This window comes from Oncorhynchus mykiss, chromosome 16, assembly GCF_057628025.1.
Source record: "Oncorhynchus mykiss isolate SJ-2025 chromosome 16, ASM5762802v1, whole genome shotgun sequence".
In the NCBI taxonomy this organism is placed as follows: Eukaryota; Metazoa; Chordata; class Actinopteri; order Salmoniformes; family Salmonidae; genus Oncorhynchus; species Oncorhynchus mykiss.
In genome coordinates, this window is record NC_143037.1 from 55,391,442 (window position 1) to 55,418,324 (window position 26,883).

The following is a 26,883-nucleotide window of genomic DNA, read 5'->3' on the forward strand; positions in this document are numbered from 1 at the left end:
TTACTCCTGTGCCAAACTATTGGGACTGAGGTTGTATATTATTTTACAACATGTGCTTTTGTTTTGGATAGTTTTGGGACAGGAGTGAATTAGGCTAGAATGTGCACTAGACTAAATACATAACGTAAACTGCTGGAGTAAAAGAAGTGGAACACCTGTTGTCAAACTTTTCTTCAGCCTGCCAGGCCCTCCTCCCGAGACGGGTTAATGTTAGGAGAAATGTGAGAGTTGAAAATTAGAACCCTTCCCATTCTGCAACGCAAACCACATGTCCAGCTGCTCCCAGCCTCATAGCTTAATGGTGAGCTACAGACCAGGACAGACAAGGAGGACAGATAGTTGAAAGAGGTTATGTTTGTTCATGTGTGTTTGTTTGCACTTGGTTGCTTGAATCTAAGTGGTGTCTGAGCTGTAATCAGTAGTGTTAAGTAGAAGATTAGATTTCATTTCATGTAATAGAATTACATGAATTAAATCTAACCCAAATTAAAAGACTACTTCTTGATATCAATTGGTCAGTTTTTTGGGAAGTTGGTTGTTCAGTTGCATTGTTCATAACAAATTCTGACAGTTGTGATTTGTTGCTTAGAAGTGAGATGGTAAACTTAACTCCAGAATGTTGAGGTGCAAAAATATGGGCCCTCTATACAAGATATGCAATAGGCTAATTGGTACTATTCTCGCATAATGATGTAGTGTGGCTCTTTAGTGCTATAGCTTAAACATTTTATGGGAAATTGTGAAATACATTTTTTCAGGACTTGTCTCATTTTGGACATAATATTTCCAGGAAACCGTTGTTCATAAGGCTGTGCTCTGTTGTATATGCTTATTTTTACAATGTCATGCCATATTCCTTTGATAATTAGAAATTAATTTGAGTATATCATCCATGATTCATGATAATGACAATACAATGTACAGTACAGTTTTATATGTAGGCCGTCATTGTAAATAAGAATTTGTTCTTAGCTGACTTGCCTAGTTAAATAAAGGTTAAATCAAAAATTAAATAAATATCACTTTGCCAATAATGCGTATCATGCGTATCAGATCATGTGTATCGTTATTTCTAATCTGCCTCAAGATGACCAGTTGGGGCCAGGAATCAGTCCTAAGGGAAACTGCTGTGCCAATTCCCCCCACTGCCCACCTCCCTCCTCTCTACCCAATGTCCCCCACTGCCCACCTCCCTCCTTCTCTACCCAGTGCCCCCCACTGCCCACCTCCCTCCTCTTTACCCAGTGCCCCCCACTGCCCACCTCCCCCCTCATCTCTCTGACTTGATGTCTTTAACTGGCTGCACACGGAAATAAGCTTTGACATTTGGGATTGCATTCTCTAAATAGATTGGTTGTGTCTTTGGGGGAGGGGGGGGGGGTGGCATTGGAGATTCAGGCATGAGGTTGGGGCAGGGGCTCAGTTGTTCAGTGTGTTCTTGGCCTCTATCCCAGTACCATCTCAAAAGTGTCCGGGTTGGACACGTCAATTCTGCAGTGCAAGACAAGCAGGACCATTGCATGATGGAAATGGATCCACACACACATCAAATCATGTGATCTCAAATCAAATGTATTTATAAAGCCCTTACATCAGCTGATGTCACAAAGTGCTGTACAGAAACCCAGCCTAAAACTCCATACAGCAAGCAATGCAGGTGTAGAAGCACAGTGGCTAGGAAAAACTCCCTAGGAAGGCCAAAACCTAGGAAGAAACCGAGAGAGGAACCAGGCTATGAGGGGTGGCCAGTCCTCTTCTGGCTGTGCCCGTTGGAGATTATAACAGAACATGGCCAAGATGTTCAAATGTTCATAGATGACCAGCAGGGTCAAATAATAATAATCACAGTGGTTGTCGAGGGTGCAACAGGTCAGCATCTCAAGAGTAAATGTCAGTTGGCTTTTCATCGCCGATCATTCAGAGTATCTCTACCGCTCCTGCTGTCTCTAGAGAGTTGAAAACAGCAGGTCTGGGACAGGTAGCACGTCCAGTAAACAGGTCAGGGTTCCATAGCCGCAGGCAGAACAGTTGAAACTGGAGCAGCAGCACGGCCAGGTGGACCGGGGACAGCAAGGAGTCATCAGGCCAGGTAGTCCTGAGGTATGGTCCTAGGGCTCAGGTTCTCCGAGAGAGAGAAAGAAAGAGAGAAAGAAAGAAAGAACGAGAGAGAGAATTAGAGAGAGCATACTTAAATTCACACAGGACACCGTATAAGACAGGAGAAATACTCCAGATATAACAGACTGACCCTAGCCCCCCAACACAAACTACTGCAGCATAAATACTGGAGGCTGAGACAGGAGGGGTCGGGAGACACTGTGGCCCTATCTGACGATACCCCCGGATAGGGCCAAACAGGCAGGATATAACCCCACCCACTTTGCCAAAGCATAGCCCCCACACCACTAGAGGGATACTTCAACCACCAACTTACCATCCTGAAACAAGGCCGAGTATAGCCCACCAAGATCTCCGCCACGTCACAACCAAATGGGGGGCTCCAACCCGGACAGGAAGATCACGCCAGTGACTCAACCCACTAAAGTGACACAAATGAGTGTGTGCTTTTGAACTTGTAACACCAGACCCTCACCCTCTCTCCCGCTATGTGTACTAGTCAGTGAGACTTGGCATGTTAAAACTTAAAATAGAGTGGTGACGCGGAATCCTCTGTCATGCATCCAGTGTGGGCACAGCAAGCTCTGGTTACACAGCGCAAGCACAGTTTCATATTGCATTGGAGAGGCAGAGGGCTCCACACTTCCCGCTACACCAGTCCAGTAGCTGACCAGCTTTGCCAGTCCTCAGGGATCGAGTTTGTGGAAGGGAACCATGCCTAAAGTCAATATGCCAGGTGAGTCGTCTGGTGGGTGCCACTGCCTTTGTATTGACAGACTGCTGCCCCACTTCCAAGCCATGCCCAGGCCTGAGATTGTTGGTAGTCCTGTCATGCGGCATTGTAGCCAGTAGAACACAGATTTCCAGAGTGCAGTATTTTATATATGAAAACGTAGTTCTTTCGTAAATAGCCTTTATTCAAGTACAATGATTTCTCGCTCTAATCATAATCTTCCAGGGTTTATATTTATTTAAAAGCTTGTTATTAAAGGGTGACTGCACTTCCTGATTAAACCTAGTGTTTCAACAATGATCATTAAGAAATGCTAGCAAGTTCATTTTGCGTGACCTGGGTGGGCTGGGTTTGCTTATTTTTGACCATTCCATTGGTCATCCTAAGGAGAGGTCTCTGCCCACCCGGGGCACCGGGCCATGCAAAGCGAACCTGAGTTGTCTTTTAACAGAAAACCACCACACATGTTAATAGGCAAAAGGGGGAATTAATTGTTGACATAATTGTCATCCAAACCAAATCCTCAAGTAAGTCATGAAGCAGTGACTAACCATACTCCGTTTTGGACGAGACTGACTTTACGACCAAAATGATCCTATTTACACTTTGTAGTACATTTTGACACTAGTATAAATGTTTGGCTCCTATCGATGCCATATAGGCCAGTAAAGGGCAGTTGACCTTTAATAGACTACCCATATTTTATTGTGAACGTCAAACTCTAAATATGTGTTGGTAACTCTAATTTGATGGTCACTTACCTCTGCTGATTTGTCCCCTCGTGTTTTGTCAGAATCATTTTTCTTTCAGACAATCCATTCAGAAATGTTAATTGTAAAGATTTATAAAGGATAAAAGTTCCTAATCTCAATTTGACTCAATATCAGAAAGCCTTGATATGTTGACTGACAAATCCAGTCGCACCAGGTCATGAGCACAGACTAGCCAACTGTTCAGGTGATAAATTCCCATTGAGGCACTTGTTTGTCTGTCAGTACCACTCTGACGTTATAATTGGTGGGCAGAGAATTGGCTTGACAGCTTTAATACGAAGTCATTAAGGCGTAATTTGAACCTCTACCTATGGACAAGCAATCCAAAATTACAAAATACTTCAGAGTGTTGGGGAGTCTTCCCAGGTCCAGTATTTCTGTAACATATAGACATGACTATATGTTATATTGAACATGGATGTGGACCACTACAGTTGAAGTCGGAAGTTTACATACACCTTAGCCAAATACATTTAAACTCAGTTTTTCACAATTCCTGACATTTAATCCTCGTAAAAAATTAGAATCACCACGTTATTTTAAGAATGTGAAATGTCAGAATAATAGTAGAGAGAATTATTTATTTCAGCTTTTATCTATTTCATCACATTCCCAGTGGGTCAGAAGTTTACATACACTCAATTAGTGTTTGGTAGCATTGCCTTTAAATTGTTGAACTTGGGTCAAACGTTTCAGGTAGCCTTCCACAAGCTTCCCAATAAGTTGGGTGAATTTTGGCACATTCCTCCTGACAGAGCTGGTGTAACTGAGTCAGGTTTGTTGGCCTCCTTGCTTGCACACGCATTTTCAGTTCTGCCCACACATTTTCTATAGGATTGATATCAGGACTTTATGATGGCCACTCCAATACCTTGACTTTGTTGTCTTTAAGCCATTTTTGCCACAACTTTGGAATTATGCTCGGGGTCATTGTCCATTTGGAAGACCCATTTGTGACCAAGCTTTAACTTCCTGACTGATGTCTTGAGATGTTGCTTCAATATATCCACATCATTGTCTTTCCTCATGATGCCATCTATTTTGTGAAGTGCACCAGCCCCTGCTGCAGCAAAGCACCCCCACAACATGATGCTGCCACCCCCGTGCGTCCTGTTTGGGATGGTTTTCTTCAGCTTGCAACCTCCCCCTTTTTCCACGAAACATAACAATGGTCATTTTGGCCAAACAGTTCTATTTTTGTTTCATCAGACCAGAGGACATTTCTCCAAAAAGTACGATCTTTGTCCCCATGTGCAGTTGCAAACCGTAGTCTGGCTTTTTTAATGGCAGTTTTGGAGCAGTGGCTCCTTCCTTGCTGAGCGTCCTTTCAGCTTATGTCATTATAGGACTCGTTTTATTGTGGATACATTTGTACCTGTTTCCTCCAGCATCTTCACAAGATCCTTTGCTGTTGTTCTGGGATTGATTTGCACTTTTCACACCAAAGTACGTTCATCTCTAGGAGACAGAATGCATCTCCTTCCTGAGCGGTATGACGGCTGCGTGGTCCCATGGTGTTTATACTTACGTACTATTGTTTGTACAGATGAACGTGGTACCTTCGGGCATTTTGAAATTTTTCCCAAGGATGAACCAGGCTTGTGGAGATCTACAAAAACAATTCTGAGGTCTTGGCTGATTTCTTTTGATTTTCCCAAGAGGCACTGGTTTTGAAGGTATGCCTTGAAATACATCCACAGGTACACCTCCAATTGACTGAAATGATGTCAATTAGCCTATCAGAAGCTTCTAAAGCCATTACATAATTTTCTGGAATTTTCCAAGCTGTTTAAAGGCACAGTCAACTTAGTGTATGTAAACTTCTGACCCACTTTAATTGTGATACAGTCAATGATAATTGAAATAATCTGTCTGTAAACAATTGTTGAAAAAATGACTTGTGTCATGCACAAAGTAGATGTCCTAACCGACTTGCCAAAACTATAGTTTGTTAACAAGAAATTTGTGGAGTGGTTGAAAAAAATGTTTTAATGATTCCAACCTAAGTGTATGTAAACTTCCGACTCAACTGTATGTGTGTGATGCCTTTTAAGCTGTGTTTAGACAAGTAGCCCATTTCTGATATTTTTTGTTCTTAGGCTATTGTTATCCAAACATTATGTTAAACAGCTGGGTCATGTGATGTCTTCCTTGGAATACCAGTTCTGAATAGAACTGTATCATCACCATCAGCACCCTGTAAGACTAACAAGTTACTGAGTGTAATTCTAATCATAAGAGGGCATTGTTGCCTAACAGAAAATCTGCAGAATTGCTCCAGCAATATATTCAAGGCATGGTCATGGCATTCCGCCAAGGTCTGGAATCCTTCCATAAGATCTCGAAGTAACTCCTTGTGTCTCCCAGTGATGCTCCTAGATAGGAGATGGCGTTGCGGAGCTGGTCCGAGTCTGTTGAGTCAGTCATGGCCAGTTCGTACTATCAAGGCTCAGGATAAGACCCAGATGCAGACAGTTCGATTCACAAATGTTTATTAACAAAATAGGGGTCAGGCAAATGACAGGTACAGGCAGAGGTCAGTAATCCAGGGCAGAGTCAGTAAGGTACAGAACAGCAGGCAGGCTCGGGGTCGGGGCAGGCAGAGGTCAGTAATCCAGGGCAGTGTCAGAAATGTACAGAACGGCAGGCAGGCTCGGGGTCGGGGCAGGCAGAGGTCAGAAATCCACGGCAGAGTCAGTAAGGTACAGAACAGCAGGCAGGCTCGGGGTCGGGGCAGGCAGAGGTCAGTAATCCAGGGCAGTGTCAGAAATGTACAGAACGGCAGGCAGGCTCGGGGTCGGGGCAGGCAGAGGTCAGTAATCCAGGGCAGTGTCAGAAATGTACAGAACGGCAGGCAGGCTCGGGGTCAGGGCAGGCAGAGGTCAGTAATCCAGGGCAGTGTCAGAAATGTACAGAACGGCAGGCAGGCTCAGGTAGAAAGGTCAAAACTAAAAGAACTAAACTCAGCAAAAAAAATAAACGTCCCTTTTACAGGACCCTGTCTTTCAAAGATGATTCATAAAATCCCAAATAACTTCACAGATCTTCATTGTAAAGGGTTTAAACACTGTTTCCCATGCTTGTTCAATTAAGACACTAATAGCTTACAGACGGTAGGCAATTTAGTTTTCATAACTGTGACCTTAAGAGGCCTTTCTACTGAAAAACAACCTGCTCATCTGTGTGAACGTGCCTTAGGCATGCTGCAAGAGGAATGAGGACTGCAGATGTGGTCAGGGCAATAAATTGCAATATCCATACTGTGAGATGCCTAAGACAGCGCTACAGAGAAACAGGACAGACAGCTGATTGTCCTTGCAGTGGCAGACCACGTGTAACAACACCTGCACAGGATCAGTACATCCGAACATCACACCTGCAGGACAGGTATAGGATGACAACAACAACTGCCCGAGTTACACCAGGAATGCACAACCCCTCCGTCAGTGCTCAGACTGTCCGCAATTGTCTGAGAGATGCTGGACTGAGGGCTTGTCGGCCTGTTGTATGGCAGGTCCTCACCAGACATCACTGGCAGCAATGTCGCCTATGGGCACAAACCCACCATCGCTGAACCAGACAGGACCGGAAAAAAGTGCTCTTCACTGACGAGTCGCGGTTTTGTCTCACCAGGGGTGATGGTCGGATTCGCGTTTATCGTCGAAGGAATGAGCGTTACACTGAGTTCTGTACTCTGGAGCAGGATCGATTTGGAGGTGGAGAGGCCGTCATGGTCTGGGGTGGTGTGTCACAGCATCATCGGACTGAGCTCGTTGTCATTGCAGGCAATCTCAATGCTGTGCATTACAGGGAAGACATCCTCTTCCCTCATGTGGTACCCTTCCTGCAGGCTCATCCTGACATGACCCTCCAGCATGACAATGCCACCAGCCATACTGCTCGTTCTGTGCGTGATTTCCTGCAAGACAGGGATGTCAGTGTTCTGCCATGGCCAGCGAAGAGCCCGGATCTCAATCCCATTGAGCACGTTTGGGACCTGCTGGATTGGAGGGTGAGGGCTAGGGCCATTCCCCCAGAAATGTCCAGGAACTTGCAGGTGCCTTGGTGGAAGAGTGGGTTAACATCTCACAGCAAGAACTGGCACATCTGGTGCAGTCCATGAGGAGGAGATGCACTGCAGTACTTAATGCAGCTGGTGGCCACACCAGATACTAACTTTTACTATTGATTTTGACCCCCCCTTTGTTCAGGAACACATTATTCCATTTATGTTCGTAACATGTCTGTGGAACTTGTTCAGTTTATGTCTTTGTTGTTGAATCTTGGTATGTTCATACAAATATTTACACGTTAAGTTTGCTGAAAATAAATGCAGTTGACAGTGAGAGGACGTTTCTTTTTTTGCTGAGTTTAGAAAACAGGGACTAGAGAGAAAAAGCACACGGGATAAAACACGCTGGTAGACTTGACGAGACAAGACAAACTAGCAACAGACCAACAAAAAACACTGATATAAATGCACAGGGGATAATGTGGGAAATGGGTGACACCTGGAGGGGGGTGGAGACAAGCACAAGAGAGGTGAAACAGATTAAAAACATTTTTTCTTCATCCAAGGATAACGTATAGAGCAGGAGTACTCAAGTACTATTTGAGAAGTTCCGTTCACACACATTTCCTAGGTGGCAAACGTCTGGATGGATAATGTCAATTATCGGCGTAGTAACAGACCCCCACCTCGCCAACCCATGCAACCCCAAACTCTTCACACCCCTTTTGTTGGAGAGAAAATGTTATTGTTTTAAAGCTCATTTTCTGCAATTCTATGCATTCTTCCATGTCTAATGTGTGTTTATATTATTTTTAATTGTTTTATTTACCGGCCTATTGACCCTGTTCTGGGTCCGGATCCGGTCCGCCAGTTGAGTATAAGGGGGTATAGAGAATAAATTAATCAAAGGTGGCCTGTCTCAGTGAGTCACTGTACATGGGAATGCATGACAGGAAACTCAACAGACACGATGCTCTTGGTTCTCCAGACTTGTTTGTGCTGTGAAGGGATGAGTAAATGTTTTCTTTCCCCCGTTCCCTGAATGTTGGGAATCTCATGGATGATTCTACTCTTTGCATGGATCTTAGAGATACAACATTAATAATTCCGTTAAGCCTACTACTAGACTAAAATGCATGCTCAATAGAGAATCTATATTAAAAGTTGGGTTTAAAGGAGAAGTTCAGTATTTTACAACTCAACGTTGGATGGTTCCTCACCTTGAAAGTAGTCTATGGGCTAGGAGATACTGTAATCCATAGTTCGGTTTTCATTACAGCTACTACAAACTTCAGCTAACTTTAGCCAACGCTAGCTAAAACTCCATGTAAGTGATAGGGGTACATTCCATAAGGGTACATTCCATAGGGGTACATTCATAGGGGTACATTCATAGGGGTACATTCCATAGGGGTACATTCATAGGGGTACATTCATGCAATGTAAAATAAAATTTTTAAAAAAAATAAGAAAAGGCCAAATCACCACATCAAACCAAGTTGATTTGAAATAATTTGGCCATGGATTTTAGAAAATTGAATGCATGCCCCTATCATTTTGATTTTATCTAGCATTGGCTAAATTTAACTTAAGTTTTTAATAGCTGGTAAAAAACAAACAAACAAACCATAGATTACAGTTAATCTTGGCCCATATGCTACTGTCAGGGGGAGGAGGAACCATCTAACATTAGAAATTAACCAGTGTCTGACTGACCACTATTTTAGAACCAAGACATACTGTTTTGCAATAACCTTAATTTAAACGTAACATGTTCCCTAAATATTGTGATTCATATTCTACCAAAAACAATGACCTTACTTACTTCTGTAAGTAATTTCATGCTTGTTAATTAATGTTTAACCTCGATAAACATCCATTGCCACTTTAGATGATTTTGTTGTGTCTTTTCAGTCATGTTGTGATTCATTGTTAGTATTTTATCAACACATTCATGAGTTAACTCAATTGACTTTCATTATGTTCATTATCTCATGCTGAATCCTTGGATGGTTACATGTTGCATCTCTAAATGGGGAAAGGGTTTTCCGTCGTTTGATCAAATAAAACAGACCAGGGAAGGGTGTCTCATTCATTTTAATGTGTATTAACATTATCTAACTCATTCATTTAATCCGTAACCTGACTTTTATTTTGTTTCATTGGTTGCCTTTTGGTTTATCCTCTTCTCTCCTGCTGTGGAATGCAGTATCAGGTCAAAGTAAGTATGAAGGGTGAGAAGAAGACAGCAATCCTAGAGTAGCCTGACCCTGCGTCTATGTCCCACCATTGAAATGTGTGACTGCCAACATTCATTCACTCACTTATTTGTCATAGAATAGAGTTTGCAGTGGATGCTAGACAAATGAATGAGTCAATAACTGTATCAGTCTGATGGTGCATGAGGTTTCTGGGCCTTGTTGAGTCCAGAGATACTCTGACTCCATGAACAAGATAGGCCAAGAGTTTCTGCAGTTGTGTAGTATCACAGCCTCTTTTATCTTGTTTGGCTCTAGAAGGCTGTTTTTTTTGTACTGTATATATTTGATGTATCAGTAGAGCAAGCCTTTGAGTGTTTATGTGAGTCGTCGGGCCCTATTGTTTGTGCTGGATTACTGTAGCTCTGTGTGCATGGAACCTTGTGTTACCAGTCCAAGCTAGTGATCAGAGCTGTGGGAGTTGACGTTGGACCAAGTTCTGCTTGGTCTTATACACACACAAAGCATGCGCTGCTGGAGAGTGTTTTCAACTGCAGTAAGGTATGTCTAATGTTTCCCTCTGTGGTACTACCTTGTTGTTTACAAGATCATTTCAAGCAATCATTTAAATCATGATGGATTTGACCATCCTAGCTTTCTTGATCATTCACACCTGTTGTATCTATGCTGTTGATGGCTTGTTTCATGTTCAGTGCTTGTTTCAGCGCTCCATGTTGTCCATTTCATTGCATCATGTCCTGTGTAGTGCACTTAAAAGCTTTTGGGAAACAAAATGTGATATGGCATATGACATAAGAAAAGTGCACACTTAGTAACTTGTAACTTGTATTACCTTACAGCAAAACGGGGTTTGTAACACGTTTGTAAATGTTTCTGCCAGAGACCGATGAGCACATGCGTGCCTTTGCAGAGGAAGTCTTTGCATCTGAGACCAAAGGTGAGGGCGTCCGTGATGAGATTTCCTTGTTTGAAGAGCAAGATGACTGTCCCATCCTTAAACAGGAAATGGCCTACCACCTGCAGACTGAAGAAGATACTGAGAAACGGTGAGTATTAGCAGAGAGGAAGATGTGAAATAGAGGGTTTACTCCTGATATAAGTGGACGCACATGGCATTTCATCAACTTATATACACTACCGTTCAAAAGTTTGTCCTTGTTATAGAAAGAAAAGCACATTCTTTGTCCATTAAAATAACAGTGTAGACATTGTTAATGTTGTAAATGACTGTTGTAGCTGGAAACAACAGATTTTTTTAATGGAATATCTACATAGGCATACAGAGGCCCGTTATCAGCAACCATCACTCCTGTTGTGTTAACTAATCGTTGTGTTAACGTTGTGTTAACTAATCCAAGTTTACAATTTTAAAAGGCTAATTGATCATTAGAAAACCCTTTTGCAATTATGTTAGCACAGCTGAAAACTGTTGTTCTGATTAAAGAAGCAATAAAACTGGCCTTCTTTAGACTAGTTGAGCATCTGGAGCCTCATCATTTGTGGGTTCAATTATTGGCTCGAAATGGCCAGAAACAAATAACTTTCTTCTGAAACTCGTCAGTCTATTCTTGTTCTGAGAAATGAAGGCTATTCGATGTGAGAAATTGCCAAGAAACTGAAGATCTCGTACAACGCTGTGTACTACTCCCTTCTCAGAACAGCGCAAACTGGCTCTAACCAGAATAGAAAGAGGAGTGGGAGGCCCCGGTGCATAACTGAGCAAGAGCACAAGTACATTCGAGTGTCTAGTTTGATAAAGCGCTGTTCTGTGAAGGGAGTAGTACACAGCGTTGTACGAGATCATCAGTTTCTTGTAAATTTCTCTCATGGAATAGCCTTCATTTCTGTGGTAAACACGGGCTTAGATCTTATACGTTTTGTTCTATGATCATCTTCATCAGATAACGTAACTTTTTGTGAATTTTGAAGCATGTACATAATTGTGAAAAGCACGTAAAGCACAAAGGCTTCATAATTCATAAAGGTCATGGTAACTGACTTATATTAAAGGACAAAACTTAAGATTTCCTAAGCCTGTGTTAACCTCGGCGTTTATCTCAAAAACCATAGGAATGGCTGAACGAACCAGAGGTAACTCGTTTCTGTTTTTTAGGACTACAACAAGCTCTATGTCACGCTTGAATGGTGATGAACAAATTCAATTCAGTCAGTCGTTCTAATGACATTAGCTACCGCCAGCGACGTGATACAAATGCCCAGTGGGAAGCACTTCGAAAACAGACCTTTGCACTGGTCATTCGCACCAGCTTGTCGTTACGTTAGCTAATCAAATCAAACTTTAATCAAATCAAACTTTATTTGTCACATGTGCCGAGTACAACAAGTGTAGACCTTACTGTGAAATGCTTACTTACAAGCCCTTAACCAACAGTGCAGTCCAAGAAGAGTTAAGAAAATATTTACCAAATAAACTCAAAAAGTAACACAATAACGAGGCTATTTACAAGGGGTACCGAGTCAGTGTGTTGGGGTACAGGTTAGTTGAGGTCATTTGTACATGTAGGTTGGGGTGTCAATGTAGCAGCAGTGTACAAAACAAATGGAGAGGGAGTGTCAAATGAAATAGTCCGGTGGCCATTTTATTAATTGTTCAGCAGACTCATGGCTTGGGGGTAGAAGCTGTTAAGGAGCCTTTTGGTCCTGGAATGGGCGCTCCAGTACCACTTGCAATGCGGTAGCAGAGAGAACAGTCTACGACTTTGGTGACTGCAGTCTCTGACAATTTTATTGGCTTTCCTCTGACACTGCCTATTATATAGGTCCTGGATGGCAGGAAGCTTGGCCCCAGTGATGTACTGGGCCGTATGCACTACCCTCTGTAGCACCTTACGGTCAGATCCCGAGCAGTTGCCATACCAGGCAGTGATGCAACCGGTCACGATGCTCTTGAAGGTGCAGCTGTAGAACTTTTAATTGGCATGTCACGGTGATATCCAGATGGAGACCAATACAAGTTATTTCTCCCTCGCCGATTGAACTAAATATCACTTTATATTATCAGTTTTATCTAGCGCCATTCTGCTGTTGTTGCCAAGCCAGCTAATCAGCATAAACTAACTAGCTGGGATGGGCTCATCAGGACGACGGTATAACTGACTGAACCGAATCCATTCGTCTCAGCTGGGTGACATATGTCATCAATTTGGGTGTACCAGGCATGTCCAATATGTCTCGCCCTTTACCTTATCACTAAATCCACTCTTTGTCTGTCGCACCTCCCCTGTTGCTCGGCAGTAAGAAGAGACTACAAAAGTGTCGCACCATGACTTTGCCTCCGTCCATGAGTGACCAGGCCAGGAAGGTGCTGGCACCTGTGGCGGAGGTGTTGATGGACACCCCAACCTACCTAGAAGTGCCTGACTTCCAGAGAGTGGCCATCATTGGAGACTACGCCTCTGGGGTAATATATCTTAGCTATGTAGCCTATGTTTCTCTCTTATCCAGGTTAGACTTATTGAGATCAAATCCCCTTTGCAAGAGAGACCTGGTCCAACAGGATGGACCCGCTCATAAATGCATACATAACACACTATCTATGCTGCCTCCTCCCTCTCCCCCTCAAATAGCAGTAAATGTCTTGTGGCTCAGGTGTGAACTTGACCACTATGGCTAGTATGTGTCTCTGGGTCTGGGTCATTAACCTCTTGTAGGGAAGCCCCCTCAAGGAATAGATCCCTCTACACTGGAGACTAGGAGCCCACAGCAGAAATCATTAGGAGGACGTGGGGCCTGCTTATCAAACTGTTCACTTTCCCCTCTGCCAACTTAAGCATTACTACATAACCCACTTATGAATATTATCAAATTATTTGGTCCCATTGTAAACTGACAACTTGCTGACAATTATCCATTTGTGTTAGATCAGTGATTACTTCAAGGGATGGAAGGATGCTTTTTTTTTAAAGTATTGGAACAGGGCACTTATTCCATCATTCCCCTCGCTACTCATAGGTGACCATGGATGACTTTGAGCTTTCCTGTAAGGGTGTGTACCGTGCTCTGACCATCAGAGAGAAGTACATGAGGCTGGCCTACCAGCGCTTCCCCCTCACCACATCCCAGTACCTGAGGGACATTGAGGGAGAGCCCTTTAAGCCTGAACACTCCGTGCAACCAGGTAAGTGAATAGGCTGGCAAGTGTGAATGTAAATGTCTGGGGTATGCATGCAGTAGTTTCTCGTGACAGATGATTACTGCCAAGAAAGTATCTAACAGCTACCATTTTGTTTGCCAGTCTTCACATCCCCACCCAAGGAGGGCGAGGACCCCTTCAACACCAAGTTCCTGCCCGAAAACCTGAGCTGGGTAGCGCGTATGAAGGACGGTGTCATCTACGTGTACAAAGACGCAGCAGAGGCCGACCAACACAAACCCATCGAGAACATGCCCGGCCCCCACTACGAAACCTTCATCGACGACATGAACTTCCTCATTGCTCTGATTGCACAGGGCCCAACGTGAGTTTTACTGCACAATGAGAGGTCAACTCCAACCTAATCTCATTACAAGACACTTCCGGCCAAATGCGAAGAGTCTGGTGGACCAAAGCGAAAAACTTGGCCTTGGTTAGCCAATACAGAACTTATTCGATGAGGTTTAACGGCGGTTGGCATCATATACATTTTGCATTACCGCCACCTACTAGACTGGAGTACAACTCCCTTATACTTTGCTTGAAAGAATAAATAAATAAACAAGTACCCTACCATCTAACACTACACTCACAAAAAAATACAAATAATACAAAAGGACACCACACTTCTCTACTATTTAAATCGATTAAGTCCTACCTCAGGCCAACAACCTGAAAGGATGGGACACCACCACTTAACACACTCTGTAACTCTTCTGATGTCAAGTCTCGCACACCCAAATACCTCTCTGCAGCTGCCACCACAACCTCAATTTTCTGTGACTTACGTTCCATCCCTGCAGGACAGTTGATAACCATTGCTGTAAATGCAAAAAATCCAATCTTACGGAATAATATATATCACTTGTTGTCCTATCCTTCTGTACTGGTACAGATCTACTACTCACACCACTCCTCCCAGGATCCCTCCTCTTTGACCCATCTTCCTCTGCTTTCTTCACTGCCTCAGCATATGACAACTTCTGCATTACTCTAACCCTGGAAACCTCAGCCTGCCTCTCTCACACAGGACATTTCTGACCCCCACCCCCATGGGCACCCCTACAATTAACACATACCACTACTTTCCCCAATGCTATACATTCCTTTGTCTCATGCCCTTCTGCACACTTCTCACACCTAGGAACCTCCCTCCTACACACTGCTGACACATGCCCATAAGCTTGACACCTGTAACAATGTAATGTATTCAGCACAAAGGTTCGTACAGGATAACTTATACAGTGGGGCAAAAAAGTATTTAGTCAGCCACCAATTGTGCAAGTTCTCCCACTTAAAAAGATGAGAGAGGCCTGTAATTTTCATCATAGGTACACTTCAACAATGACAGACAAAATGAGAAAAATCCAGAAAATCACATTGTAGGATTTTTTATGAATTTATTTGCAAATGATGGTGGAAAATAAGTATTTGGTCAATAACAAAGGTTTATCTCAATGCTTTGTGATATAGCCTTTGTTCGCAATGACAGAGGTCAAACGTTTTCTGCAAGTCTTCACAAGGTTTTCACACACTGTTGCTGGTATTTTGGCCCATTCCTCCATGCAGATCTCCTCTAGAGCAGTGATGTTTTGGGGCTGTTGATGGGCAACACGGACTTTCAACTCCCTCCAAAGATTTTCTATGGGGTTGAGATTTGGAGACTGGCTAGGCCACTCCAGGACCTTGAAATGCTTCTTACGAAGCCACTCCTTCGTTGCCCGGGCGGTGTGTTTGGGATCATTGTCATGCTGAAAGACCCAGCCCTGTTTCATCTTCAATGCCCTTGCTGATGGAAGGAGGTTTTCACTCAAAATCTCACGATACATGGCCCCATTCATTCTTTCCTTTACACGGATCAGTCGTCCTGGTCCCTTTGCAGAAAAACAGCCCCAAAGCATGATGTTTCCACCCCCATGCTTCACAGTAGGTATGGTGTTCTTTGGATGCAACTCAGCATTCTTTGTCCCCCAAACACGACGAGTTGAGTTTTTACCAAAAAGTTATATTTTGGTTTCATCTGACCATATGACATTCTCCCAATCTTCTTCTGGATCATCCAAATGTTCTCCAGCAAACTTCAGACGGGCCTGGACATGTACTGGCTTAAGCAGGGGGACACGTCTGGCACTGCAGGATTTGAGTCCCTGGCGGCGTAGTGTGTTACTGATGGTAGCCTTTGTTACTTTGGTCCCAGCTCTCTGCAGGTCATTCACTAGGTCCCCCCGTGTTGTTCTGGGATTTTTGCTCATCGTTCTTGTGATCATTTTGACCCCACGGGGTGAGATCTTGCGTGGAGCCCCAGATCGCGGGAGATTATCAATGGTCTTGTATGTCTTCCATTTCCTAATAATTGCTCCCACAGTTGATTTCTTCAAACCAAGCTGCTTACCTATTGCAGATTCAGTCTTCCCAGCCTGGTGCAGGTCTACAATTTTGTTTCTGGTGTCCTTTGACAGCTCTTTGGTCTTGGCCATAGTGGAGTTTGGAATGTGACTGTTTGAGGTTGTGGACAGGTGTCTTTTATACTGATAACAAGTTCAAACGGATGTCATTAATACAGATAACGAGTGGAGGACAGAGGAGCCTCTTAAAGAAGAAGTTACAGGTCTGTGAGAGCCAGAAATCTGGCTTGTTTGTAGGTGACCAAATACTTATTTTCCACTATAATTTGCAAATATATTCATTAAAAATCCTACAATGTGATTTTCTGGATTTTTTTTCCTCATTTTGTCTGTCATAGTTGAAGTGTACCTATGATGAAAATTAAAGGCCTCTCTCATCTTTTTAAGTGGGAGAACTTGCACAATTGGGGGCTGACTAAATACTTGTTTGCCCCACTGTATATCCTAACATCACTTTGTCGGGCAAAGACTCAACATCAAAATTCAAAAGAACAGACAATGACTCTTTTGTTTCACCACTCACGCCACCCTGTCTGCGAAGAGCATCACAAACTCTGGGAATCTTCCCCTTCAGTTGGTCAACTTTTACATGTCCTGCTACCCCAGTAATTACTCCATTCAATGGTACCCTTTTCTCGAGATCAAAACAATTCAAATTTTTTGCCCCCATTAGTTTAATGCGGAGCACCTTCTGCCTCTGACCAGCAGAAACACAAACAATTATCAAAAGACCACTTCTGGTTACCCTCGCCAATTCCACAGCACCCAACTCACGCACCCTGAAACCACAAATGGATCAGCCAAAAGGCCAGGGGCCACTTTTTCCAAAAACTTCACTCCTACTGTCACAGACTCATTTTATCCTGACCCTTAGCGCAAGCCTCGGGCTCCGATACTTTGACCTAATTCACTTCCATTTGTCCTCCTGTCTTCAGCTCACTCTGCTTACACTTTCTACCATTCTTCTTTAAAAAACCATCTCCCTTTTTCTTGCTATTTTTAACCTACTCAAGCTCACCCTCTTCCTCCCTCTCTCTCTTAGACCTCCTCTGCCTGTCTTTTTCCCTCCATTCCTCCTCCATATTCCAAGCATACGTCTCCTTATGATAATACTGCACTGACAAGTATATGTCTCCTTGTGATAATACTGCACTGACAAGTATGCGTCTCTTTATGATAATACTGCACTGACATCCTGACATACATCTTGATCTTGCCTTCTCAAGGGATGCCATTTAACCAACTGTCACAATCTCCGTATAATCAACACAAACCCCTCGGGATCACCAATACAGAATGATCAGGAGAAACTCCTGACACACAGGCATTGGCTTAATCTACCAACCAATCATCTCCCACAACCCCTTCCTCTTCACCCTCCCCGGTACGTGTCTTGTGCGCAACACAAGTTCCTGCCTGGGTCTTGCCTCCATTTGGAGCCACGCCAAGCAGTCGTGTGATTCGTTAATATAATTACAAATACTTTAATCAGTGAGGTCACGCCCATTGAATTCTGTTGTCACTCCCACTAAGCTAACTTGTAAACGTTGATGTTTTTACATTTTTAGTCATTTAGCAGACGTGCTTATCCAGAGCGACTTTGAGTGCATACATTTTCCTATTTGTTCATACGAGTCCCCCATGGGAGTCAAACCCACAACCCTGGCGTTGCAAGTGCCATGCTCTACCAACTGAGCTCACGGTACTGTGTCCTATGCTTATCTGCACTTAGTCCAAGAATGTACTCTTAAGGGGTGTAGGCGAGCCTACCATTACTCCTTAAGGTCCTAACTCTATAAAGGTGTGTAGTAATTGTTTTTTTGAAAATGATTTCTCGTTGATATTAAAGATATGTTCAGACAGAGCTTCGAGCTATGCGTGTTCATGTTCAGACAGAGCTTCGAGCATTTTAACACATAAGTCTCCCTAGAAGAGGATACCGTCATCAATAGACGCTAAAGGTACTTAGCATCTATGAATTTGGTAATATGTGCTGTGTGCAATAGCCTGGGAGCGAGGTTAACTCCAACCCAGCAGAGTCACAGTAGTGTGTATGTGGTGGCTTTTGATCCAACCCTGCTTAAACACTTGCATCAAGTGACCTAGGCTGCGTTTACACAGCCAGACCATTTCTGATCTTTTTTTTTCTTTCCACTAATTGGTCTTTTGACCAATCAGATCAGCTTTTGCCAATAATTGGGCAAAAGATTAGAATTGGGCTACCTGTGTAAATGCAGCCTTATGGCTGGTCTGGAACAAATGATCCAACATATGGACTACATATCACACCATGAAATGCCTAACAACTTTACAAGATCCACATGACATTTATGTCTGTCTTTCCTGGGTGGCAGTAAGACATACAGTCACCGTCGTCTGAAGTTCCTCATGTCCAAGTTCAACGTGCATGAGATGCTGAACGAGATGGAGGAGATGAAGGAGCTGAAGCTGAACCCCCATAGGGACTTCTACAACTGCAGGAAGGTAGATAGCTGCCACCTTACAAAACATATTAGTATTGGCCTAGCTTATTAAACATAAAACCTCTTGGTGTAATGGTTAAGGTGCTGGCTTAACACACATGCATAACCAGACATTGATTTATTGATTGGAAATTACAGAACAATTACTAGGATTTTCTGCCTGTAGCAACAATAGTGGATAATTCTGAAAATACCGGTAAAAGCAGGTTTTGACTAGGTAGTATACAGTTTGTCAGAGTGTACTTTTTGTAGCCGGTTAGGAGAATTAGATTAAAGTTAGGAAAATCACATTTTTGGCATTTTTGGCAAAAAAACACATTTTTGGCATCAATTTGACATAAGCTGTATCCTCCCTAGTCATGAACGTAAAAGCACAGTGCCTCCATTTCTGCACCTAGACATTTGGGCCCTAGACATGGTCAATCGCAGAGCACATTCAACACTGAAAAGAACTGCCTGTCACAGGGAAATATTCACCCTGTTACACCAGTTTAATTTCATTGATAAAAATGACAGCAATAACAAAATTACAAAAAAGACCTTTCAACAGATATCTTATAATTGTGAATGCAAAAGACGTCTATGGGCTTTAGAGTAGGCTACTTTAACTTCCTACAACCTGGGTGCGACTTCCGCTTCTGCTTGCAAATAGCACATGTTGTGTGCTCTGCTCCCCCTGTTGTTCAAGCAGTGTCAGTACACCACAAAGAGAACTCATAATAACTTGTAAGTAACTCATAACTATTTTTTCTCATAACTCCTGTGTGTGCTGTTGTAGGTAGACACCCACATCCATGCAGCTGCCTGCATGAACCAGAAGCACCTCCTGCGCTTCATCAAGAAGTCATACAGGGTGGACGCTGACCGTGTAGTGCAAAATATTAAGGGCAAAGATGTGACCATGAAGGAACTGTTTGCCAACCTCAACCTACACCCCTATGATCTCACTGTCGATTCCCTGGATGTGCACGCTGTGAGTCCTACCTCTAGCTAGTGTAGCGTTCAAAGGGGAAATGCAGTCCTGTGGCCAAAGTGAAAGTGTGATACGACCTCCTGTGTAATAAAGTTCCAGACCTCTTGGCAGAAGCCGTAGATTGCTTATATAGTCAAATGCATATAGTGAAACAATATGCAGCTTTGATATTTGTATTATTTTTCCATTGCCAGTGTGTACATTCCCTGGTCTTACATGCTCCTCTCACCCTCTTCTCTCAAGGGCAGACAAACCTTTCAGCGTTTTGACAAGTTCAATGCCAAGTACAACCCTGTGGGAGCCAGTGAGCTGCGTGACCTGTACATGAAAACAGAGAACCACATCGACGGAGAGTACTTTGCCAGGATCATTAAGGTTAGACTGCTATGGCTGAGTTAGTATCCCTTTTGTAAACACTGCTTAATTACTAATTCTCCGTTTTTTTTCGCACCCAGGAAGTGGCATCTGACCTGGAGGATGCCAGGTACCAATATGCTGAGCCCCGTCTTTCCATCTATGGCTGTAATCCTAACGAGTGGACCAAGCTCTCCGGCTGGTTCAACAAGCATAGAGTCTTCTCCCCTCAACTCAAGTGGATGATTCAAGTGCCCAGGATCTAGTAAGTTCTATCCCTCTGTTCATCAGTGAATGTACTTCCCTCTTTCTGTACCCTTTTTACGATTAGATTCTTCAGGACGTGTTAGAAATACTTGTTTGGCAAACACAGTAAAAAATTATACTATTTTATGAGCGTCATGTTGGCACTCAAAGTAAAAAACAAAACCTGAACAGAATATATTTTTAAACGCCTCTCTAAATAATGATATTTGTGCATTTAGAATAATGTCTGACTAACTTCTAACTGCTCATTCTCTGTACTTCCACCTCAGTGACATCTTTAGAGGCAGGAACTTTGTGCCCCACTTTGGAAAGATGCTGGAGAACATCTTCATGCCTATTTTCCAGGCCACCATCGAACCCCACGCCAACCCTGAGCTCAGCATCTTCCTCAAGCATGTGAGTAAGACTGGCATGAGAGACCAGGGATAAAGGAGGTTTACATGTTTTATTTATAATTTCAAGGGGTATTTCACTCGAATGTCCTAATTCATGATTGTTCTCCAGCCTTGATGGAAATGTTTTCAGAAGGGAGAAATTAGATTTTTTAAATTTGACATTTTCAATCACTTTATAAAAAGAAAGATTGGTATGTCGAAAAAGTATTGAATTTCAAGGCAATCTCTTAATTCTCCATCTTTCTCTATTCTGTAGGTGACAGGATTCGACAGTGTGGATGACGAGTCCAAGCACAGTGGTCACATGTTCTGCACCAAGAGCCCCAAGCCAGAGGAGTGGGACATTGTCAAGAACCCCTCCTACAGCTACTACATCTACTACATGTATGCCAACATCACTATGATCAACCAGCTACGCAAGTGAGTATCACATGTCAAATCACAATCCACATGTCCTTCAAGAAATTGTTTCAGAAAAAGTACAAATCAAACATGATACACCCGTGTCATTATCAGTGTCTTAGAGTGCATGGCCATCATTCTGTCTCTGAGTCTGTGTTTATGTTTGCTTCCTAGAGCTAGGGGAATGAACACCTTCCAGTTCAGGCCCCACTGTGGAGAGGCTGGAGCCGTCACCCATCTGCTGGCCTCCTTCATGACCGCTGACAACATCTCTCACGGCCTCAATCTCAAGAAGGTCAGTAACCTCGCCAAACAAAATAGCCTTCTCTCTTTGGCACCATCAACACATGACACAACTAACTCCTACGGTCTTAATGTTGATGTTTGTATTTAACACTCCCACCCAACAGAGCCCCGTGTTGCAGTACCTCTACTTCCTGGCCCAGATTCCCATTGCCATGTCTCCACTCAGCAACAACAGTCTCTTCCTGGAGTATGCCAAGAATCCTGTTCTGGAGTTCCTCAAGAAGGGCCTGATCGTCTCCCTGTCCACTGATGACCCTATGCAGTTCCACTACACCAAGGTGAGGCCAAACTGGGTTCCCGTTCGGTACTGTCTGTGTTGTGTAGGATGATATGTATGTTTGGGGCTCTCTTGGTTCATGTTGGTGCATTTCGTGCCAATCAACTGACCTAGGGTTCATTGGTTTAACCTTTAAGTTCAAAATGGCAATGGTTGATAGAGAGTAAGCAAGATGCCCAGCTCACTCTGCTCTGACTGTGTCCTCAGGAGCCCCTGATGGAGGAGTACGCCATTGCAGCTCAGGTGTTCAAGCTCAGCACCTGTGACATGTGTGAGATCTCCAGGAATAGTGTGCTGCAGAGTGGCCTGTCTAATGAGGTAACAAACCCAACAGACGACAAACAGGATAAACAATACACTGCTTCAGAGACCCACAATTTATTGTCAGTATATATATATACAGTTGAAGTCAGAAGTTTACATACACTTAGGTTGGAGTCATTAAAACTTGTTTTTCAACCACAACCACTAACAAACTATAGTTTTGACAAGTCGGTTAGGACATCTACTTTGTGCATGACACAAGTCATTTTTCCAACAATTGTTTACAGACAGATTATTTCACTTATAATTCACTGTATCACAATTCCAGTGGGTCAGAAGTTTACATACACTAAGTTGACTGTGCCTTTAAACAGCTTGGAAAATTCTAGAAAATTATGTCAAGGCTTTAGAAGCTTCTGATAGGCTAATTGACATCATTTGAGTCAATTGGAGGTGTACTTGTGGATGTATTTCAAGGCTTACCTTCAAACTCAGTGCCTCTTTGCTTGACATCATGGGAAAATCAAAAGAAATCAACCAAGACCTCAGAACAAAAATTGTAGACCTCCACAAGTATGTTTCCAAATGCCTGAAGGTACCACGTTCATCTGTACAAACAATAGTACGCAAGTATAAATACCATGGGACCACACAACCGTCATACTGCTCAGGAAGGAGATGCGTTCTGTCTCCTAGAGATGAACGTACTTTGGTGTGAAAAGTGCAAATCAATCCCAGAACAACAGCAAAGGACCTTGTGAAGATGCTGGAGAAAACAGGTACAAATGTATCTATATCCACAGTAAAACGAGTCCTATATCGACATCACCAAAAACACTCACAAACTTTTACAGATGCACAATCGAGAGCATCCTGTCGGGCTGTATCACCGCCTGGTACGGCAACTGCTCCGCCCATAACCATAAGGCTCTCCAAAGGGTAGTGAGGTCTGCACAACGCATCACCAGGGGCAAACTACCTGCCCTCCAGGACACCTACACCACCCAATGTCACCGGAAGGCCAAAAAGATAATCAAGGACAACAACCACCCGAGCCACTGCCTGTTCACCCCGCTTATCATCCAGAAGGCGAGGTCAGTACAGGTGCATCAAAGCTGGGACCGAGAGACTGAAAAACAGCTTCTATCTCAAGGCCATCAGACTGTTATACAGCCATCACTACCATTGAGTGGCTGCTGCCAACATACTGACTCCACTACAGCCACTGGAAAAATGGATGTAATAAATGTATCACTAGCCACTTTAAACAATGACACTTCATATAATGTTTACATACCCTACATTAATCATCTCATATGTATATACTGTACTCTCTACCATCTACTGCATCTTGCCATCTTGATGTAATGTATCACTAGCCACTTTAAACAATGCCATTTTATATAATGTTTACATACCCTACATTACTCATCTCATATGTATATACTGTACTCTATACCATCTACTGCATCTTGATGTAATGTATCACTAGCCACTTTAAACAATGCCATTTTATATAATGTTTACATACCCTACATTACTCATCTCATATGTATATACTGTACTCTATACCATCCACAGCATCTTGCCTATGCTGTTCTATACCATCACTCATTCATATATTTTTTTATGTACATATTCTTATTAATTCCTTTACACTTATGTGTTTAATGTAATTGTTGTGAAATTGTTAGGTTAGATTACTAGTTGGAAATTACTGAATTGTCTGAACTAGATGCACAAGCATTTCGCTACACTCGCATTAACATCTGCTAACTATGTGTATGTGAAAAATAAAGTTTGATTTGATTTGACATAACCCAAAAGGCCGCTCAGCAAAGAAGAAACCACTGCTCCAAAACCGCCATAAAAAAGACAGACTACGGTATGCAACTGCACATGGGGACAAATATCGTACTTTTTGGAGAAATGTCCTCTGGTCTGATGATACAAAATAGAACTGTTTGGCCATAATGACCATCGTTATGTTTGGAGGAAAAAGGGGGAGGCTTGCAAGCCGAAGACACCATCCCAACCGTGAAGCACGGGGGTGGCAGCATCATGTTTTGGGGGTGCTTTGCTGCAGGAGGGACTGGTGCCTTTCACAAAATAGATGGCATCATGAGGTGGGAAAAGTATGTGGATATATTTGAAGCAACATCTCAAGACACCAGCCAGGAAGTTAAAGCTTGGTCTCAAATGGGTCTTCCAAATGGACAATGACCCCAAGCATACTTCCAAAGTTGTGTCAAAATGGCTTAAGTACAACAAAGTCAAGGTATTGGAGTGGCCATCACAAAGCCCTGACCTCAATCCCGTAGAAAATGTGTGGGCAGAACTGAAAAAGCGTGTGCGAGCAAGGAGGCCTACAAACCTGACTCAGTTACACCAGCTCTGTCAGGAGGAATGGGCAAAAATTCACTCATTATTGTGGGAAGCTTGTGGAAGGCTACCTGAAACGTTTGACCCAAGTTAAATAATTTAAAGGCAATGCTACCAAATACTAATTGAGTGTATGTAAGCTTCTGATCCACTGGGAATGTGATAAAATAAATAAAAGCTGAAATAAATCATTCTCTCTACTATTATTCTGACATTTCACATTCTTAGAATAAAGTGGTGATCCTAACTGACCTAAGACAGGGAATTTTTACTAGGATTAAATGTCAGGAATTGTGAAAAACTGAGTTTAAATGTATTTGGCAAAGGTGTATGTAAACTTCCGACTTCAACTGTAAATATTTTTTACCAAGACATGCCATGATTCATGGTTAATTTCAGGCTTGTCAAGCATTTTGTTACGTTACAATACACAATAAAGCAATGTGTTGGATTACACAACACTGTCGTAGACTGCCATGGCTAAATTTTGTCTGAACCTTGTTGCCTTGGGTTTTTATCTACAGGAGAAGACTCACTTTCTGGGTGCCGACTATCTGAAGGAGGGCCCTGAGGGCAACGACATCCGCAAGACCAATGTCGCCCAGATCCGTATGGCCTATCGCTACGAGACACTGTGCTATGAGCTCAACCTCATCAAGGAGGGTCTGAAGACTGACTGATAAATCTTAGATTTAATGTTTTATGTTGACAGCCCCTGCTAAATGTATCGATTCTTTAAGACAAACCCTTATTGTGTACTAGTGTTCTCTCCATGGCAAACCACATGGTCTAATTATTAGAATGGGTCGTGTGCTTTTAGTGTTATCTTGTGGCTGTGTTCAACTCCGTTAAATGTAACATATGTTTAATTTAACATAAATGTAACATACATGTTGCATATATAGTGATCATCCTGTATGATGTATTCCATCTTTTCATTTAATTGGTTTCACTGTTCTTTTACTTGTTTATGTGAAAACACATTTCATGCTTAATGTGCCATATTGTGGGATGACACAATTACAATAAGGATTTAAAACAAATAAATAAAATGCCAAATGGTTTAATTTGATTTCTGTATGAATATCTTTTGTCAAACCAAACCATGACTGAATTGATTTGCTTAAATTGATGCCCTTGCCCGGTCAATTGCTTATTTCAGAGGGGATACAAATGACATATTCCTGTGATTGTGTCAATCTGCCTCCTCCATCCGGTCGTCGATGACAGCAGGAGCTGGTGACGTTTTAGCTCCCAGGATCAATATGGAGCCCCCTAAAAACTCTCATTTGGTTCGAGTTGTGCCACTAGCTAATTTTTTGGTGCCAGCTTATTCCTTGCTGTCCAAGATTGGTGGACGGTAGTTGGAAGAAAACATAATTTTTTGGTCTAAAATAAGACATTTTGGTGATAGCGGCTAATCAGCTAACTAGGACTAGTGTGTGGCCAACTAGCTCGCTCGCGAACTAGCGACTGAAATGGAACGCCCGATTTAGAAGGCATCGTGATTTGCTTCTGTGGGAAACAATTGTAATGAGTCAACTAAGACGGAAAATATAGGTAATACTGATGTCGAAAACTAAACCCAGGGAACAGGTCTAATTTGCTACATTACAGTACTTGATTTGCTATTTAAGAAGTTGGGTTTGCTGCAAGCGGACCTCGAAAGCAACACACTGGTAACGTTAATATATTCAGTGAATTAAAAGTAAAGCAAAATATTAACTGTCAGAGATTAGGCGTTTTGCTTGGTGTCCCCGTTATCTGGTCTCATGTTTAATTTGCTGATGAGCTGCTACTAATGATCAGTAACGTATTGCTGATCCTTTGTCACAATCAATTAATAAAAAATAAGTGCTGGTGTTATTGAAAGAAAGTCCTAAGAATGATCTTAATTTCAGCTAATTCACCAACAAACCATGCACGGTGTGATTGATATATTTTCGTTGAGTTAATCTATGGAATTAAATATCCTGGTTAGGATAATCTTAATTGGATGTAAACAGCACAACTCCTCTCTTCATGAATTTACAAATAAATTATGGCAGGCCTGCGATCAGAGAGGTATACTACAAAGCAAGATCAATGAGTTAGCTATCCCAAGGCCGATAGCGATATTGAGTCGTTTCATTTTACAATACATTCTTATCCCTAGTGTACCAGTTAGTACCTAAAACATTAAACGTTCAGGCTGCATAGGCTTCAATTTCCTCAGAAACTTTATTTAATGGGGATAAGAAAAATAAAACGGGGAAAATATTAATGCTTTCCATATGAAACACCATTTCCAGCACCATGCTAGTGGCTAAATGTTAATTCCGGATGGTGTGCATCGCGTTCAGCCAATCTGGTTGAAACTATCAGATC

At 42.6% G+C, this 26,883-nt stretch overlaps 1 protein-coding gene and 1 long non-coding RNA gene across 3 annotated transcripts; one reads left to right on the top strand and one right to left on the bottom strand.

Annotated features, from left to right (window-relative positions):
• Window positions 1-1,551: 1,551 nt before the first annotated feature.
• Window positions 1,552-3,870, bottom strand: LOC149976929 (uncharacterized). Its single transcript, XR_016487378.1, has 3 exons — window positions 3,613-3,870; window positions 2,435-2,539; window positions 1,552-2,122 (listed from the first exon to the last, which is right to left on the bottom strand). It is a non-coding gene; the product is annotated as an uncharacterized LOC149976929 (long non-coding RNA).
• Window positions 2,560-25,588, top strand: LOC110492254 (AMP deaminase 1). 2 transcript variants are annotated; one of them, XM_021566419.3, is made up of 16 exons: window positions 2,729-2,854; window positions 9,846-9,857; window positions 10,736-10,901; window positions 13,111-13,276; window positions 13,828-13,993; window positions 14,111-14,333; window positions 18,768-18,897; window positions 19,675-19,869; window positions 20,113-20,244; window positions 20,325-20,488; window positions 20,760-20,886; window positions 21,142-21,305; window positions 21,462-21,582; window positions 21,698-21,871; window positions 22,078-22,188; window positions 25,041-25,588. In XM_021566419.3, exons 1-16 carry the CDS (start codon window positions 2,833-2,835, stop codon window positions 25,194-25,196), a joined length of 2,229 nt encoding a protein of 742 aa, XP_021422094.1. In that variant the 5' UTR covers window positions 2,729-2,832; the 3' UTR covers window positions 25,197-25,588. The 2 variants fall into 2 exon arrangements, with proteins under 2 accessions (XP_021422095.1, XP_021422094.1); XM_021566420.3 differs by lacking the exon at window positions 9,846-9,857 and having other exon boundaries at window positions 2,560-2,854.
• The last annotated feature ends 1,295 nt before the right edge of the window (window positions 25,589-26,883 follow it).